Source organism: Lepidochelys olivacea, assembly GCF_965140295.1.
Source record: "Lepidochelys olivacea isolate rLepOli2 genome assembly, chromosome: 25".
Taxonomy (NCBI): Eukaryota; Metazoa; Chordata; order Testudines; family Cheloniidae; genus Lepidochelys; species Lepidochelys olivacea.
The window spans coordinates 15,606,800-15,620,110 of NC_140435.1; the positions used below are offsets into that span (position 1 = coordinate 15,606,800).

The window sequence follows — 13,311 nt, forward strand, 5'->3', positions numbered from 1 at the left end:
CTGAGCTACAGCTCACTTCATCGGATGCATACCGTGGAAACTGCAGCAGACTTTATATACACACAGAGACCATGAAACAATACCTCCTCCCACCCCACTGTCCTGCTGGTAATAGCTTATCTAAAGTGATCATCAAGATGGGCCATTTCCAGCACAAATCCAGGTTTTCTCACCCTCGCCCCCCCCCCCCCCACACACACACACAAATTCACTCTCCTGCTGGTAATAGCCCATCCAAAGTGACCACTCTCTTTGCAATGTGTATGATAATCAAGGTGGGCCATTTCCTGCACAAATCCAGGTTTTCTCACCCCCCCCCCCATACACACACAAACTCACTCTCCTGCTGGTAATAACTCATCCAAAGTGACCACTCTCCCTACAATGTGCATAGTAATCAAGGTGGGCCATTTCCAGCACAAATCCAGGCTTTCTCACACACACACACACCCCGAAACACACACACACACAAACTCACTCTCCTACTGGCAATAGCTCATCCAAACTGACCACTCTCCAAGTTTAAATTCAAGTTTAACCAGAACGTCGGGGGGGGGGGGGTAAGGAAAAAACAAGGGGAAATAGGCTACCTTGCATAATGACTTAGCCACTCCCAGTCTCTATTTAAGCCTAAATTAATAGTATCCAATTTGCAAATGAATTCCAATTCAGCAGTTTCTCGCTGGGTCTGGATTTGAAGTTTTTTTGTTGTAAGATAGCGACCTTCATGTCTGTGATTGCGTGACCAGAGAGATTGAAGTGTTCTCCGACTGGTTTATGAATGTTATAATTCTTGACATCTGATTTGTGTCCATTTATTCTTTTACGTAGAGACTGTCCAGTTTGACCAATGTACATGGCAGAGGGGCATTGCTGGCACATGATGGCATATATCACATTGGTGGATGTGCAGGTGAACGAGCCTCTGATAGTGTGGCTGATGTGATTAGGCCCTGTGATGGTGTCCCCTGAATAGATATGTGGGCACAGTTGGCAACAGGCTTTGTTGCAAGGATAGGTTCCTGGGTTAGTGGTTCTGTTGTGTGGTATGTGGTTGTTGGTGAGTATTTGCTTCAGGTTGCGGGGCTGTCTGTAGGCAAGGACTGGCCTGTCTCCCAAAATATGTGAGAGTGTTGGGTCATCCTTCAGGATAGGTTGTAGATCCTTAATAATGCGTTGGAGGGGTTTTAGTTGGGGGCTGAAGGTGACGGCTAGTGGCGTTCTGTTATTTTCTTTGTTAGGCCTGTCTTGTAGTAGGTGATTTCTGGGAACTCTTCTGGCTCTATCAATCTGTTTCTTCACTTCCGCAGGTGGGTATTGTAGTTGTAAGAAAGCTTGACAGAGATCTTGTAGGTGTTTGTCTCTGTCTGAGGGGTTGGAGCAAATGCAGTTGTATCGCAGAGCTTGGCTGTAGACGATGGATCGTGTGGTGTGGTCAGGGTGAAAGCTGGAGGCATTCCGTCTGACACATGGAGCCAGCTTACACTACCTGCAACACAGGACATTGCCAAGGGGCAAGACAAGCTAAAGGAACAAGAGTATTAACGCCGCACTGAAACCTGCAGCAAAATCCCTTCATGCATAAGAGTCTGAAGGTATCTTAAATGAGAGTCCCCTTCTAAAAGAGGGAGATTTGGCTGGTGTGGAAAAGGGTGTGTGCGTGAGAGCTGACTGCTGGGCAATAGGCAGCTGAAATCAATGGCTCAAGAGCTAGGCTCATACTTACAGTTCCCCAAGGCAAGGAGAAGTCCTCAGCCACAACAGACATTTATCAACGGAATTCCTGTCCCACCACACTCCATCAGCCACCCCTAAAAGTGCAGCGTGGTTGGATGGCATATCCCTGCCCAGCACATGGGCTTATTATCTGTACTCTACCCACCGGGATAAAAGCAATTCTCTTCTCTCGAAACAGATTGCACTGTTAGCCCAACCTTATGCCATGTGCATCACTTATGTGGTTGTCAGTTTTGTGCAAGCCATCTGCCTACAGAAATACCACACCAATCCCAAACTGGGGTGTGTCAGTGCATCAGTCTTTTTCTGTGAAATTTAATTCTCTTTGCCCAAGCCCCCGAGATAATAACTATCTCACAAACACTTACGGATATGCTTAACTTTACTACTGTAAGTAGTCCCATCGACTTGGTAGTAAAGTGAATTCTATGAACAAGTCTTTGCAGGAGCAGGGCATAGGGGCATAGTTTTCATAAGTGCTGAGTACCCACAGCGTCCACTGAAATCAGCTGGAGTTTGGGGTACACAGCACTTCTGCAAATCAAACCCTTAAATATCCTTCTGGGATTTAGCTAAAGCCACTAGATGTCCCTGGTTCTCTATTATCAGGAGAGTGAGCAGGGCATCCATGCTGCTTGACTATTTCAATGGAGAGAAAGTTAGATTTCCAAAAAAAAACCACCTCACGTGTGAGATTTTAAATGTTGCGTTGAAACCCACATAAGCAAAATCCTTCCTCCCAATAGGGTGAGGTTTTCAAATAAAAGTGCCTTAGACTTAATCCAAAATGAGGATGTTTTCCTCCTGAAGAACTTTCCTCCCGAAGGCATGTGCCAGAATGATCAGACACCTGGGTCGAAATAAATCTGCAGAAATAAAACACCACTCCCAAACTGTGCAACGTGTGGGATTAAATTGCCTTTCCTGCCCTCTACAGTCTGGGAGCATGTGTAATCCCGTGGGCAAATTAGTGATCGAAAGGGAAGAGGGGGTGTCATTTGATTCATAAAAATCTACAGAATCATAGTGCTCTCAGACTGCTAGGGGCCTAAGATACACAAGTGGTGTTATATATATAAAACAGTAAATAATACTAGTTGACAAGGGCTAGGTTTACTTCTGACATTGAAATAAAACCACTCACTGCCTGTTACAATATCATTGGCTTATGCTTGTCCCTTGTGCTACACACAAACACAAGCTATCCATGCACCTATAGATGCTGCACACATAGGTCTTGTATGGGCTTGTCTACACTTAAAACATGGCAGCTGCGTTGCTGTAGTGCTTCAGTGAAGACACGACCTATGCGACGGGAGGAGTTCTCCCATCGGCGTAGATAGGTCGATGGAAGAATTCTCCCATCACCCTAGCACTGTCTACACCAGGAGTTAGATTGGTTTAACTGCATTGCTCAGGGATGTGGATTTTTCATACCCCCGAGCTATGTAGTTATACCAACCTAATTTCCTAGGGTAGACCAGGCCTAAGGCCTTGCCTACATTTCAAAGTTTTGCTGATTTAACTATGCTGGCTTAGTTAGGGCTGGTCTACACTGAAAACTTACATTGACATCACAACACCTCTCAGAGCTGTGGAAAATCCACATCCTGATCAAGTAATTAAGCCAATCCAGTCCCCAGTGTAGACAGCGTTAGGTCGGCTTAACTACAGTGACGGGAGAACCCCTCCCATCACTGTAGTGAGTGTCTATACTGAAGCGTTGCAGTGGGGCAGCTGCTAAGTGCAGACTTAAAGCTTGGCTACACTTACATTTTATAGCGCTCTATCTTGCTGGCTCAGGGGGGTGAAAAATCACCCCCCTGAGCGCAGCAAGTCAGAGCACTTTAAAGTGCTGGTGTAAACAGGCTCCCAGCGCTGAGAGTCAATCCCCTTGTGGAGGTGGATTACCAGGAGCGCTGGGAGAGCTCTCTCCTAGCGCTCGCGTGTGACCACACTCACACTTCAAAGCGCTGCTGCAGAAGTGCTCCCGCGACAGCGCTTTGAAGTTTCCAGTGTAGCCATGCCCTTAGCCTCAAAGCAGCAAAAAAACCATAGCGTAGATACAGTTATACCCGTATAAAAGTGCTTATCCCAGTATAACTGTATCTATAGGAGAGCTTTTATTGGCATAACTATGTTGGCAAAATATTATACCACTGACATAGTTCATAGATTCCACTGATGCTGGTAAAACTTTTTACGGGTAATTCAGGCATAGGAAAAAGGGTGCTTTTTTCAATCACATTGGTTCAATGGAGTTAACTAAACTCTGACGCTTAAGGCGATGTCTGCACTATAAAATTATGTCGCCCTAATTTACGTCAGCATACAGCCACTGCAGTTATTAAATCACTTGTGTGTGGGTGTGCATACTTGGCTCCTTGTGTCGGTGGTGTGCGTCCTCGCCAGGAGCGCTTATATCAATTGTACTGTGGGTGTGGAGCATTGTGGGACAGCTCCTGAAAGCCAGTAACAGTCAGTAAGCAACACAGGATCTACACAGTAGCAGCCGTGTTAGTCTGTATTCCCAAAAAGAACAGGAGGACTTGTGGCACCTTAGAGACTAACCAATTTATTTGAGCATGAGCTTTCGTGGGCTACAGCTCACTTCATCGGAGGCTGACACTGCGTCAACCTAACTACGCTGACCGTGACTCTATGCCGCTTGGGAAGGTGGCATTACTAAATCAGCGTACAGAGGCACTTAACTTGGCGGGAGCCAAATTTAACTGAAGACACTTCCACAACTAGGTCAACATAAGGCTGCTTACATCAACCTAACCCTGTAGTGTAGACCAGGCCTAAAAAAGTAGAGTGTTTCCTAAGGCTTTTCTACACACAAAGTTGTACTGCTTTAACTACAGTGAAGGGGTAAAGTGGAATAACCCCGGGAGTGTGGCTACACCTATATTGGCATAAATGCGCTTACACAGATATAGCTTTTCCCTTACAGGACAGGGGATAAGCTGCATCGGTGTGAGGCACCATTATACCAGTGTAACTGTTCACACTAGGGGTTGTACTGGTATAACTATTTTGGTTAAAAATCGCATCCCTACGTGATGGTGATACCAGCACAAAAACTGTGTGGAGACCAGGCCCTAGTCTAGGCAAAGCCATAGGCACGCTCACACCTTAGTAAACACCCAAGGACACCACTGTCCCCCGTACACACCATGCTTTGCACACACTCTGACTATGGCGCTATGGCGCTGTGGTGTAGACGCTGCCTAGGCTGTGAAGGGGCTTTTCCATTGATGTGGATTGATCTATTTTTATCTTTAAGCATAGCCCAGGCCTCACTTGCAAACAACGTCCCTGCCACCCTCCCATTCCCTTTCACACTCTAAATCTGCCGCATTCGCTCCCACGCGGTGTGTCACGCACACGCTCCTTAGCGCCCATGCGGCCTCTCTTTCTCGCACGCACTGCCCTCTCGCTCCCTCCTGCCGGCTCGCATCCGCGGGGCCGCCCCACGTGTTAGCCAGCCCGCGCTGGACTACGTTTCCCGTGGTGCCCTGCGCCTGCCGCGCAGGCGCGCTACCCCTTTCCCCTCACCCGCCCGTTGGGCGCGGTCCCGGAGACCCCGTAGCGAGGCTAGGGTGCACGCGCAGCGGCGGTTGGCGGGCGGCGCTGAGGGGAAGAGGGGGCCGGAGCCGCCGTTGCGCAGCTCGGGAGGGAAGCGGAGCCCGTGACCTTCCGCTGCTGCCGCCGCCTGGGCCTGAGGGAGCCGGGCCCGGCCCGGAAGCTGCCTGGAGCCGCCGCCATGAACAACGTGGGAGGCGCCGACGAGATCGGGTGAGGGGGGGCGGCTGAGGGACTCCGGGGACGCCGAGCCGTTGGGGGGGGGGAAAGGGCGCTGGAGGGGTTCAGGGCGGGGGGAGCCCCCCCAGTGAAGGGGCTGAGACTGGGCAGTTCCGGGGAGCTGGGATATTCCCCCCTCCCCCCCGCGCTGCCCCGCCCCGCGGCCCCTGGCCACGAGCTGGCGGCTGACGCCATCCCGAGTCCTCGCGCATCTCATCGGGGGGGGTTCCCCCCCGCGTGCCGCCCCCCCCCCGCCGGCGCCGGTCCCGCGCCTGGCGGCTGCAGGTGCTTCGAGCCGGGGCCCAAGGTCACAGGGGCTCCCTGCGAGCTCTGAAGCGGAAGCCCTTGTTCCCTCCTCCGGGCCCTGACTCGAACCGTCCGCGGAGCCCCATTTCCACGGGCTGGGGAGCATCGCGCGTGTCTCGGGGCGGGGGGGGGACCGCAGCCTCGTTGGGACCCCTGTGTCCGCGTGCTGGGCAGCCCAGCCGGTCCCAGCTGTGGGGTCAGCGCAGGCAGGCCACGGAGCGGGTATCAAGGGACCAGGGCAACTGCGGCAGCCCTGCACCTATCTTGGCCTCACCGTGAGGTAGCCGAGGAAGAAGGGAGATGCAAAATCTGCTGACAGTCTTGCCCCAGGGCAGGAGGAGTCCCTGTCTCATCAGGCTTTGCCCACATAGTTTTCCCCCGCTTGTGTCGGGAAGGGCCCGCTGAAGGTGAACCATACATCTGACTGCGGGGCTGAAATCTCTGCCCCTCCAAGAAAGACTGGCAGGACAAAGACGGAAACGGAGAGTCTTTTTATCTTCCCTCTGCTTCCCTTCTAGAGACAGGAACCGTGTACTGTGTCTCTGTGCTCTTTTAAACTTCCCTTCCACTGACAGGCTTCCACAGATCAGTTTCACATTAGGAATCTTGAATGGCTGCTTAAAGGTCTTCGGTGGACTTTGGCTATTTTAAATAGATAATGCCATATTTGGCTCCCCGTGGATTTAAGAAAAGGAGTATTTGTGGCACCTTAGAGACTAACCAATTTATTTGAGCATAAGCTTTCGTGAGCTACAGCTCACTTCATCGGATGTGATCACTCACTTCATAAGCTCACGAAAGCTTATGCTCAAATAAATTGGTTAGTCTCTTAAAGTGCCACAAGTACTCCTTTTCTTTTTGCGAATACAGACTAACACGGCTGTTACTCTGAAACCATGGATTTAAAATCGCATTTTATATAATTTTCCATACACTGCTCAAACATTTACAATATTAAGAATCACAGGACAGTGTACAGTGTATGGGAGAATTGACAGAAAACTATAGAGTAGTTTTACACAACACTGGTTGCCAAGTGTTCTGTTGTAGTGAAATGTATCAACAGTTGACGGTGAATTTTTCCACCATGATAAACTGTTCATCCTTGTAAAAACTAAAATATACATAAAATCATAAACTAAAACCTTAGACTACATTGTCCAGAACTAGACTCATATAATGGTTCATCTATTGTGTCCCTCTGTGTTTAAATTCTGAACGATCTCAGAAGTACAAGAGATTTAATAATACTGAATGTCTTGAAAATAACTTGTCTCAGTGAATGGTGTTTGTCCCTTGGGTTATGTTTATGGCATTTTCCTGTTCTGGAAGTATTATTTTTGTGTCCTGAGCCCCAATTACTGTTGAAACTAATTTACGAAATGCCCTCCCATGGGAGGGCATTAACAGCTGCATTTCTCGAAGAGACTAATTCGTTGCTCTGGAGTAACATGTTTAAAACCGGCTTATAAATACTGGACAGAATATTATGCTAACTCACATTCTGGACAATGAGCTTGTTGTGGATTGCAAATTGCTCATAATTTCACTCCCTACGTTTATATTTAGGTGCGGAAGGATCCGGTTTTAGTTCGTAAAAAACATAGTCATTAATTTATTCATCCACTCAAAAATACTTAGAAGAGAAAGGTGAAAAAAACAGGATATGTTACAGTTTTAGACAACTTACTATGGTATCAAGTCTGTTTGGCAGTCAACTAGAAATTAATCTTAAGAAATACAATTTTTATTTTGGAAGCTGTTATAAATCTTCTGTGGCTACCAAATTCTGAGTCTGAGTGTTTTACCTTCTAATGCAAAAATGTAAGTTGATGACATTTTTTTAAAAGTTGAGAAACAAAATATGTGGCGATAATTGAACTGTCAGCATTAACTTAAAAAAAGAACATTGCAAGCTTGTTGAAGTAATTTGTATAGTAGAACAAAAATATGAAAACTTTTTCCTATCAATTATATGTTTCCAGCAGGGTAACTGCTAAAGTTGATATGTGATAATCACTCTGGAGAAACAGTTTGAAATATTTATGGTATTACAGTATGTAAAATGTCCGGGTTTGCTGGACTCAAAACTTCCAATTTGAGAGATAATGTCTGAGAATGGAGTAGTAGTGTGCTTTTCCTGCCTTTTGATTATTCTGTCTGACATGGCTTTTATTTTCAGATCACTTTGCTGCTCCTTGTGTCTTGAGATTTATTACTTTAGCTACCTATACTTCATGCTTATTGCCAAATATTACAGTTCTGACATTCATGGAAGCCTGGCAAACTCATATAATAAAATAAGTCTTTGATTAGTTCACTGTCTTCCCGCTGTATTGAGAAATAGGGTGATGGTAATGAAGGGAGGGGAATTTGTGCCATACAGCACATGGAATTTTAGTTTTGTAAATTTGGGATTTGTGGTTGAAAATATTTAATACCTGAGTATATATAGTCTCACACTGCTGTGAGCCCCTAAGACTCGTGTTCTCTTGATTACTGGTGAAACCTGCTTCTGTTATTTCATACCATATCGGTTATGATCGCCTATGTAATTGAAGGGAAAACCTACATGAGATTCCAAGGCGTATCACCTAGCTGGATGATACATTATACACACAAGGGCTGTAATCCCTTGCACTAGCTGGGACAGATAGAGATTTTGTGGATACTATTCACTGCCGTTACTACTGAGAGTCAAAGAAAATGGTGCACTCCTGGAGGACTCTGTAGTCTACTGAAAGGACACTGAAAACAGCTGACGTATTTATCAGCTAGGATATTAATTAGAGATTTAGTTTAATAAGAGTCTTTCTGTTATAGTTAATTCAAAACTTTCACATAGTTGAGTTTCACATAGTTTCACATAGACAGAGTTCGCACATTGACTCCAGAGGTGGGATGGAGCTGCTTTGCATGTCATTTATTCCTCCTCCACTTGTAGTGTCCCATGCAAACTACTCTGGGATGAGATGAAGCATGCAAAACTTCAGAACCATCAGCTTTGTCTGAGAGAAGTTAACTTCAACTGTACTATGGGTTGATCAGAGCAGCTACATAATGTAAATTGTTATATATAGCTTTGTGAAAACATTGATTTGTGTGTGTGAGAGAGAGAGAGAGAAGTACACTTGCACAATACTTGAACTGATGGCAAGAGTTTACTGACTACCTGTCCTTAAGTGTTCGTACAAGCAAAGCTGTAAATGGCCAAGCCTCAGCTTGTGTAATAAGACTCATGAGAACAGGTTGATGATGGTATAAGCTAAATGTTGCAAGATGAGCAATCCTCTTGCACTGTCCTTAAATATTTCGCTTCTGTCAGCTTTCTTTTATATTGTGCCTATATCCTTGTTTTAGGCAGGTGGGTTGGTTAAATAGGGTTTACTTTTGCTCAGTATATTAGAATCCATCCATCACAGAGCCGAAGGCTAAGATTGTCTTGGCTTTTGCCATTCTATAGTATGCATATAAATAGAAGTGCTCTATTTACATACAGCTGCTGCAGTTGACCTTAGACAACCCTTCTTTTTTGTTTGAATATTTGTCTGTGAGGTGGCTTGAAATAATTTATAACAGAACTGGAAGGTTTCAGTGGTCATTATCGAGAAGGGGAGCTCCCTGCAGTCAAACAACTAGATGGTCTGTCAGAAACCCACAGATGGTATATTTTTTTTATATTTGATAACCTGGCATAGACTAGTTGTATGTGGCTGATGAAGAGCATATTGCTAATCCAGAGTCCTAGGTTTAAAACAAAAGCTAAAATAGTTGCCTTTTTTATTTATAGTGAAATTTAATTGTGAATATTTTGTTATACACAAAACTACCTTATTTATTTAAAAAAAAAATTCTTGTGTTCCTGTTAGGCAGTATTACAAACTTTCTTTTCACAGAATAGGTACAGCATAGGAAAGAGCAGTGAAAGCCATTGTGTGTCTTTCTCTTTTGTATGCATCCGATGAAGTGAGCTGTAGCTCACGAAAGCTTATGCTCAGATAAATTGGTTAGTCTCTAAGGTGCCACAAGTACTCCTTTTCTTTTTGCGAATACAGACTAACACGGCTGTTACTCTGAAACCTTTCTCTTTTGTGGGGACCAGATCTAAGGAAGAGTGCAGTTCTCATCTTGGCCACTTCGGTGAGACTGCTACCAGAACTGTTTTTGTATCTGCCTATGGACAGTTGGATGGAAAGAAATTTTCTTCGCTCAGATAACCAAATAGACCATCTGGTGGTAGACTTGTTAAAACCAAAAAATGACATGTTACTCAAAACTGTTGTCCACAATGTGTGGGTTCCTTTGAACTGATGCTGCAAACACTTCAATGGCTAGAGACAGGACAAAATCATTTTTAGCACCATTATGGAAAACATTCTTGACATGTAAGCCTTGTTTAATAGTATCTTCCAGGAAATCTCCCACTGTTGCACACTACTCTTGGTGCAGCTTCACTGGTGGTAACAAATGATGGGTGTGCCCAGGCATTTTTGGTTTTGTATCATTTAGACCAGCTTTCAGCAGGGTTGGGTTATATGGCGGTTAAAACACTGAAGCCCTGTATACACTAGTATCATTAGTGAGGATATGCTAATGATCATTCCTCCAAAACAATTTAAGTGTGGACATAGTCAGTGTTTCTGTACGAGTGCTGAAAATTGTCCTTTGTACGCTGATAGTCATTTTCTGGACTGGTTCATGTGAACTGACTGAACTGTTCTCAGCAGCAAATCAGTTTTCTAGTGCAGTTAAGGCTTATGTTATTGCTGAGTTGGTCTGTCTATGAACCAGTGACTTAGAGGTGAAATCCCTGATCCAACTAGGCAAATTTTAAAATACCGTATAAGTAGATTAAAATTTGTACAATATGTTCATTATTTTTAGACTCTGGAAACCTAAATTCTTAAAGTATATTTATTTTCTGTCATTTGCTGAGCAGCTGAGGTAAGCTTGAGATGTCTTGGAGCAAGCTGGTGTAAAGTGTGTTTTAAAAAAAAAAACAATTCAAGAAAAATTAAAATTACAGCTCCTGGAATCAAATTTTAGCTCCTGAGGCTTGATTGCAGCCATTTTCTAAAGTGCCATACCTCCCTGGAGCTCCTAGCTCAAGTGAACAGGTGAAGTCTATGCTACTATTACTAATCTTCTGTACAGCAGAATTATCCAAAATTCCTGTTGATTAATTACTACTGCACCCACAACTCTGTAAATTAGCTCCTGCTGAGCTGACTGGTGCCTTATGGCAGCCATTGTTAGGGAGTAGCTGGAGTAGCTATTTGTTTAATGGGTTTCAGAGTAACAGCCGTGTTAGTCTGTATTCGCAATCTGTATTGCATCTGAGGAAGTGAGCTGTAGCTCACGAAAGCTTATGCTCTAATAAATTGGTTAGTCTCTAAGGTGCCACAAGTACTCCTTTTCTATTTGTTTAATAGAGCCAGTTTCTTCTGCATAAAGCAGGTGAGAGGAAGTTGCAACATTTTCTCATAGGGTAAAGTAGCTCTTTTTTTTTTTTTAAATCTATGGGCTGAGAATGGGAAAAATACAAATGAAACTTTCTCCTCTCATGGGGAGACACTTTTTTCTGAGTTCAGCTGAGCTTTGGCCATACACTGCACTATAGCAAAGTGGAAAACAAAAACAATAGACAGTTTCCTCTTTTCTCTGGAGAAAGATCAGGAAAAACAGGACATTTTCTTATGAAGTAGACAGCCCTGTCATATTAGTGTAAACTCAGTTACTTACTAAAATATAACAGGTGGCCCTTTAATTAAGATGCTGCTTTTGAGTAAGAGGGCCAAATGTTGGGATGGCCTTAAGTTAGCTTTTAATTATGGGATGCACTTTTTGTATATGTAGGGTTTTTTAAAATGCTAAAATTGATATGCATGTGCATACAGTTGCAAATCAAGTAGTCCAGCATCTGTGCACAGATAGAAATTTTGGGGCATGCTGTAACATGGAGAACTTGTGGGTACAGATTTAGATGCTGTTTCTAAAAACTTGCCCTTGACCCAGATTTCTGCTACATTTTAGTTTAAGAATTGATTTTGTTATTTAAAGAAATGACCATTTTTTATAGTCAGTGTTTTGGTCCATAACTTCTTGATATACAACAGGCATGAGACTGTCCTCACTTGTTACTTTTAAACTGAATCATAAGGTGACATTGTAGGTATGGTTTCACAGTTCAGTATTAAGGAGTTGTCTGGTGGTTGGTCTCAAACCTGGAAGTCAGTACTCCAAGGTTCATTTTCTAATTCTGTGTCTGACTTTCATGACTGTGGCTGGGTCACTTCTGTTTCACATTTTTCAAATGGGTAAACTGAATAATAACTTCTAAACACCTTGATAAACTCAGATGAAAGGCATTGTATGAATACATATGTCACTGTCACACCTCTTGTCTTTGTAACAAAAGCACAAATTCTGACCAACCAGCATACCTAAGCAATGCATTTTGATTGGTTTTCAAAGCTACCTATTATGACAATTTTACTAAAACTAAATACCATATTTTGGTATTCCAGATGTTCAGTGACCGACTGTGTTCTGTTTTTAAAGGGGGGGAGCACGCAATTTTATGTTTGCCATTCGGTTTCAACAGCAGCAATGTTATTTTTCATAAGAGTTAGTTCAAATGGGCTTGTCGTCTTTACCTAGTGCCCGAAGGCATCCTAGGAAATGCCTTCTTACTACATCCCAGTCTTCTTTGAATGTCACATTTAATATAAACTTATTTCTGGAAACTAAAATAATTTAAGAATTTACTAATGAGTCTGAGAGTCATTAATTTCAAGTAATGTTTTTTTTTTAAAAAAAACCCTCATATCTAATGTAGGATCAAACAAAACATGATGTGCTGACTGCAGAGCAAAGTTTACAGAATTACTAGACTATGTATTTTCCTTGTGGGAAAGGCCTTGGGCATTCTGTTCTATTACCATGAAGCAGAAATCTTTGCTATTAATTTTATGTGGAAGGTGCTCAGATACTATGGTAATGGGTAGCAGTATGTAAAGATAGTTTTATTCTATGATAAGAGCTTGTTAGGAGAAGACTCTTTTCAGATAGAACCAAATTAGCATAAATTTCCACTTTTATTTGGTATCTTGCGTGTCTTCTTCAAGCAGAGAGACTACCATACAAAAATGGTGCAGTCTGCAATCTTAGACTGCAAATCATTAATTTTGTGTTTCAGAAATTAGCTACAGAAGTATCTTTTTGTAGACTGACTGTCAGGACTTTGTAACTAGCGGAGCCTAACTGCTGTTTAGTTTTCACTGCAGTTAACAGACAACTTGACAGGGATGCTGTTAGGTTAGATTTTCCCTAGAATGATGTACTTATTGTGAAAATGAGCTTTCAGAGACCTAAAGACCAAACATTAGAAATGTTTCCCTGTTTTTTGAGCCACTACACATTTAAAAACTAAACTTTCCCCTGCAGTTTTTAACCTGAACT

The 13,311-nt window shown here is 43.6% G+C and overlaps 1 protein-coding gene across 4 annotated transcripts in view; it reads left to right on the plus strand.

The window, feature by feature from the left end:
• Positions 1-5,312: 5,312 nt before the first annotated feature.
• Positions 5,313-13,311, plus strand: part of DAZAP1 (DAZ associated protein 1) — a 35,589-nt gene continuing 27,590 nt past the window's right edge. For 2 of the 4 annotated variants that reach the window (XM_084614539.1, XM_084614538.1), the window contains exon 1: positions 5,313-5,538. In XM_084614539.1, coding sequence (XP_084470665.1) covers positions 5,507-5,538 — 32 coding nt within the window. In that variant the 5' untranslated portion in view covers positions 5,313-5,506. The remainder of the gene's footprint in view (positions 5,539-13,311) is intronic. The other 2 variants (XM_084614536.1, XM_084614537.1) reach the window with 1 other exon arrangement.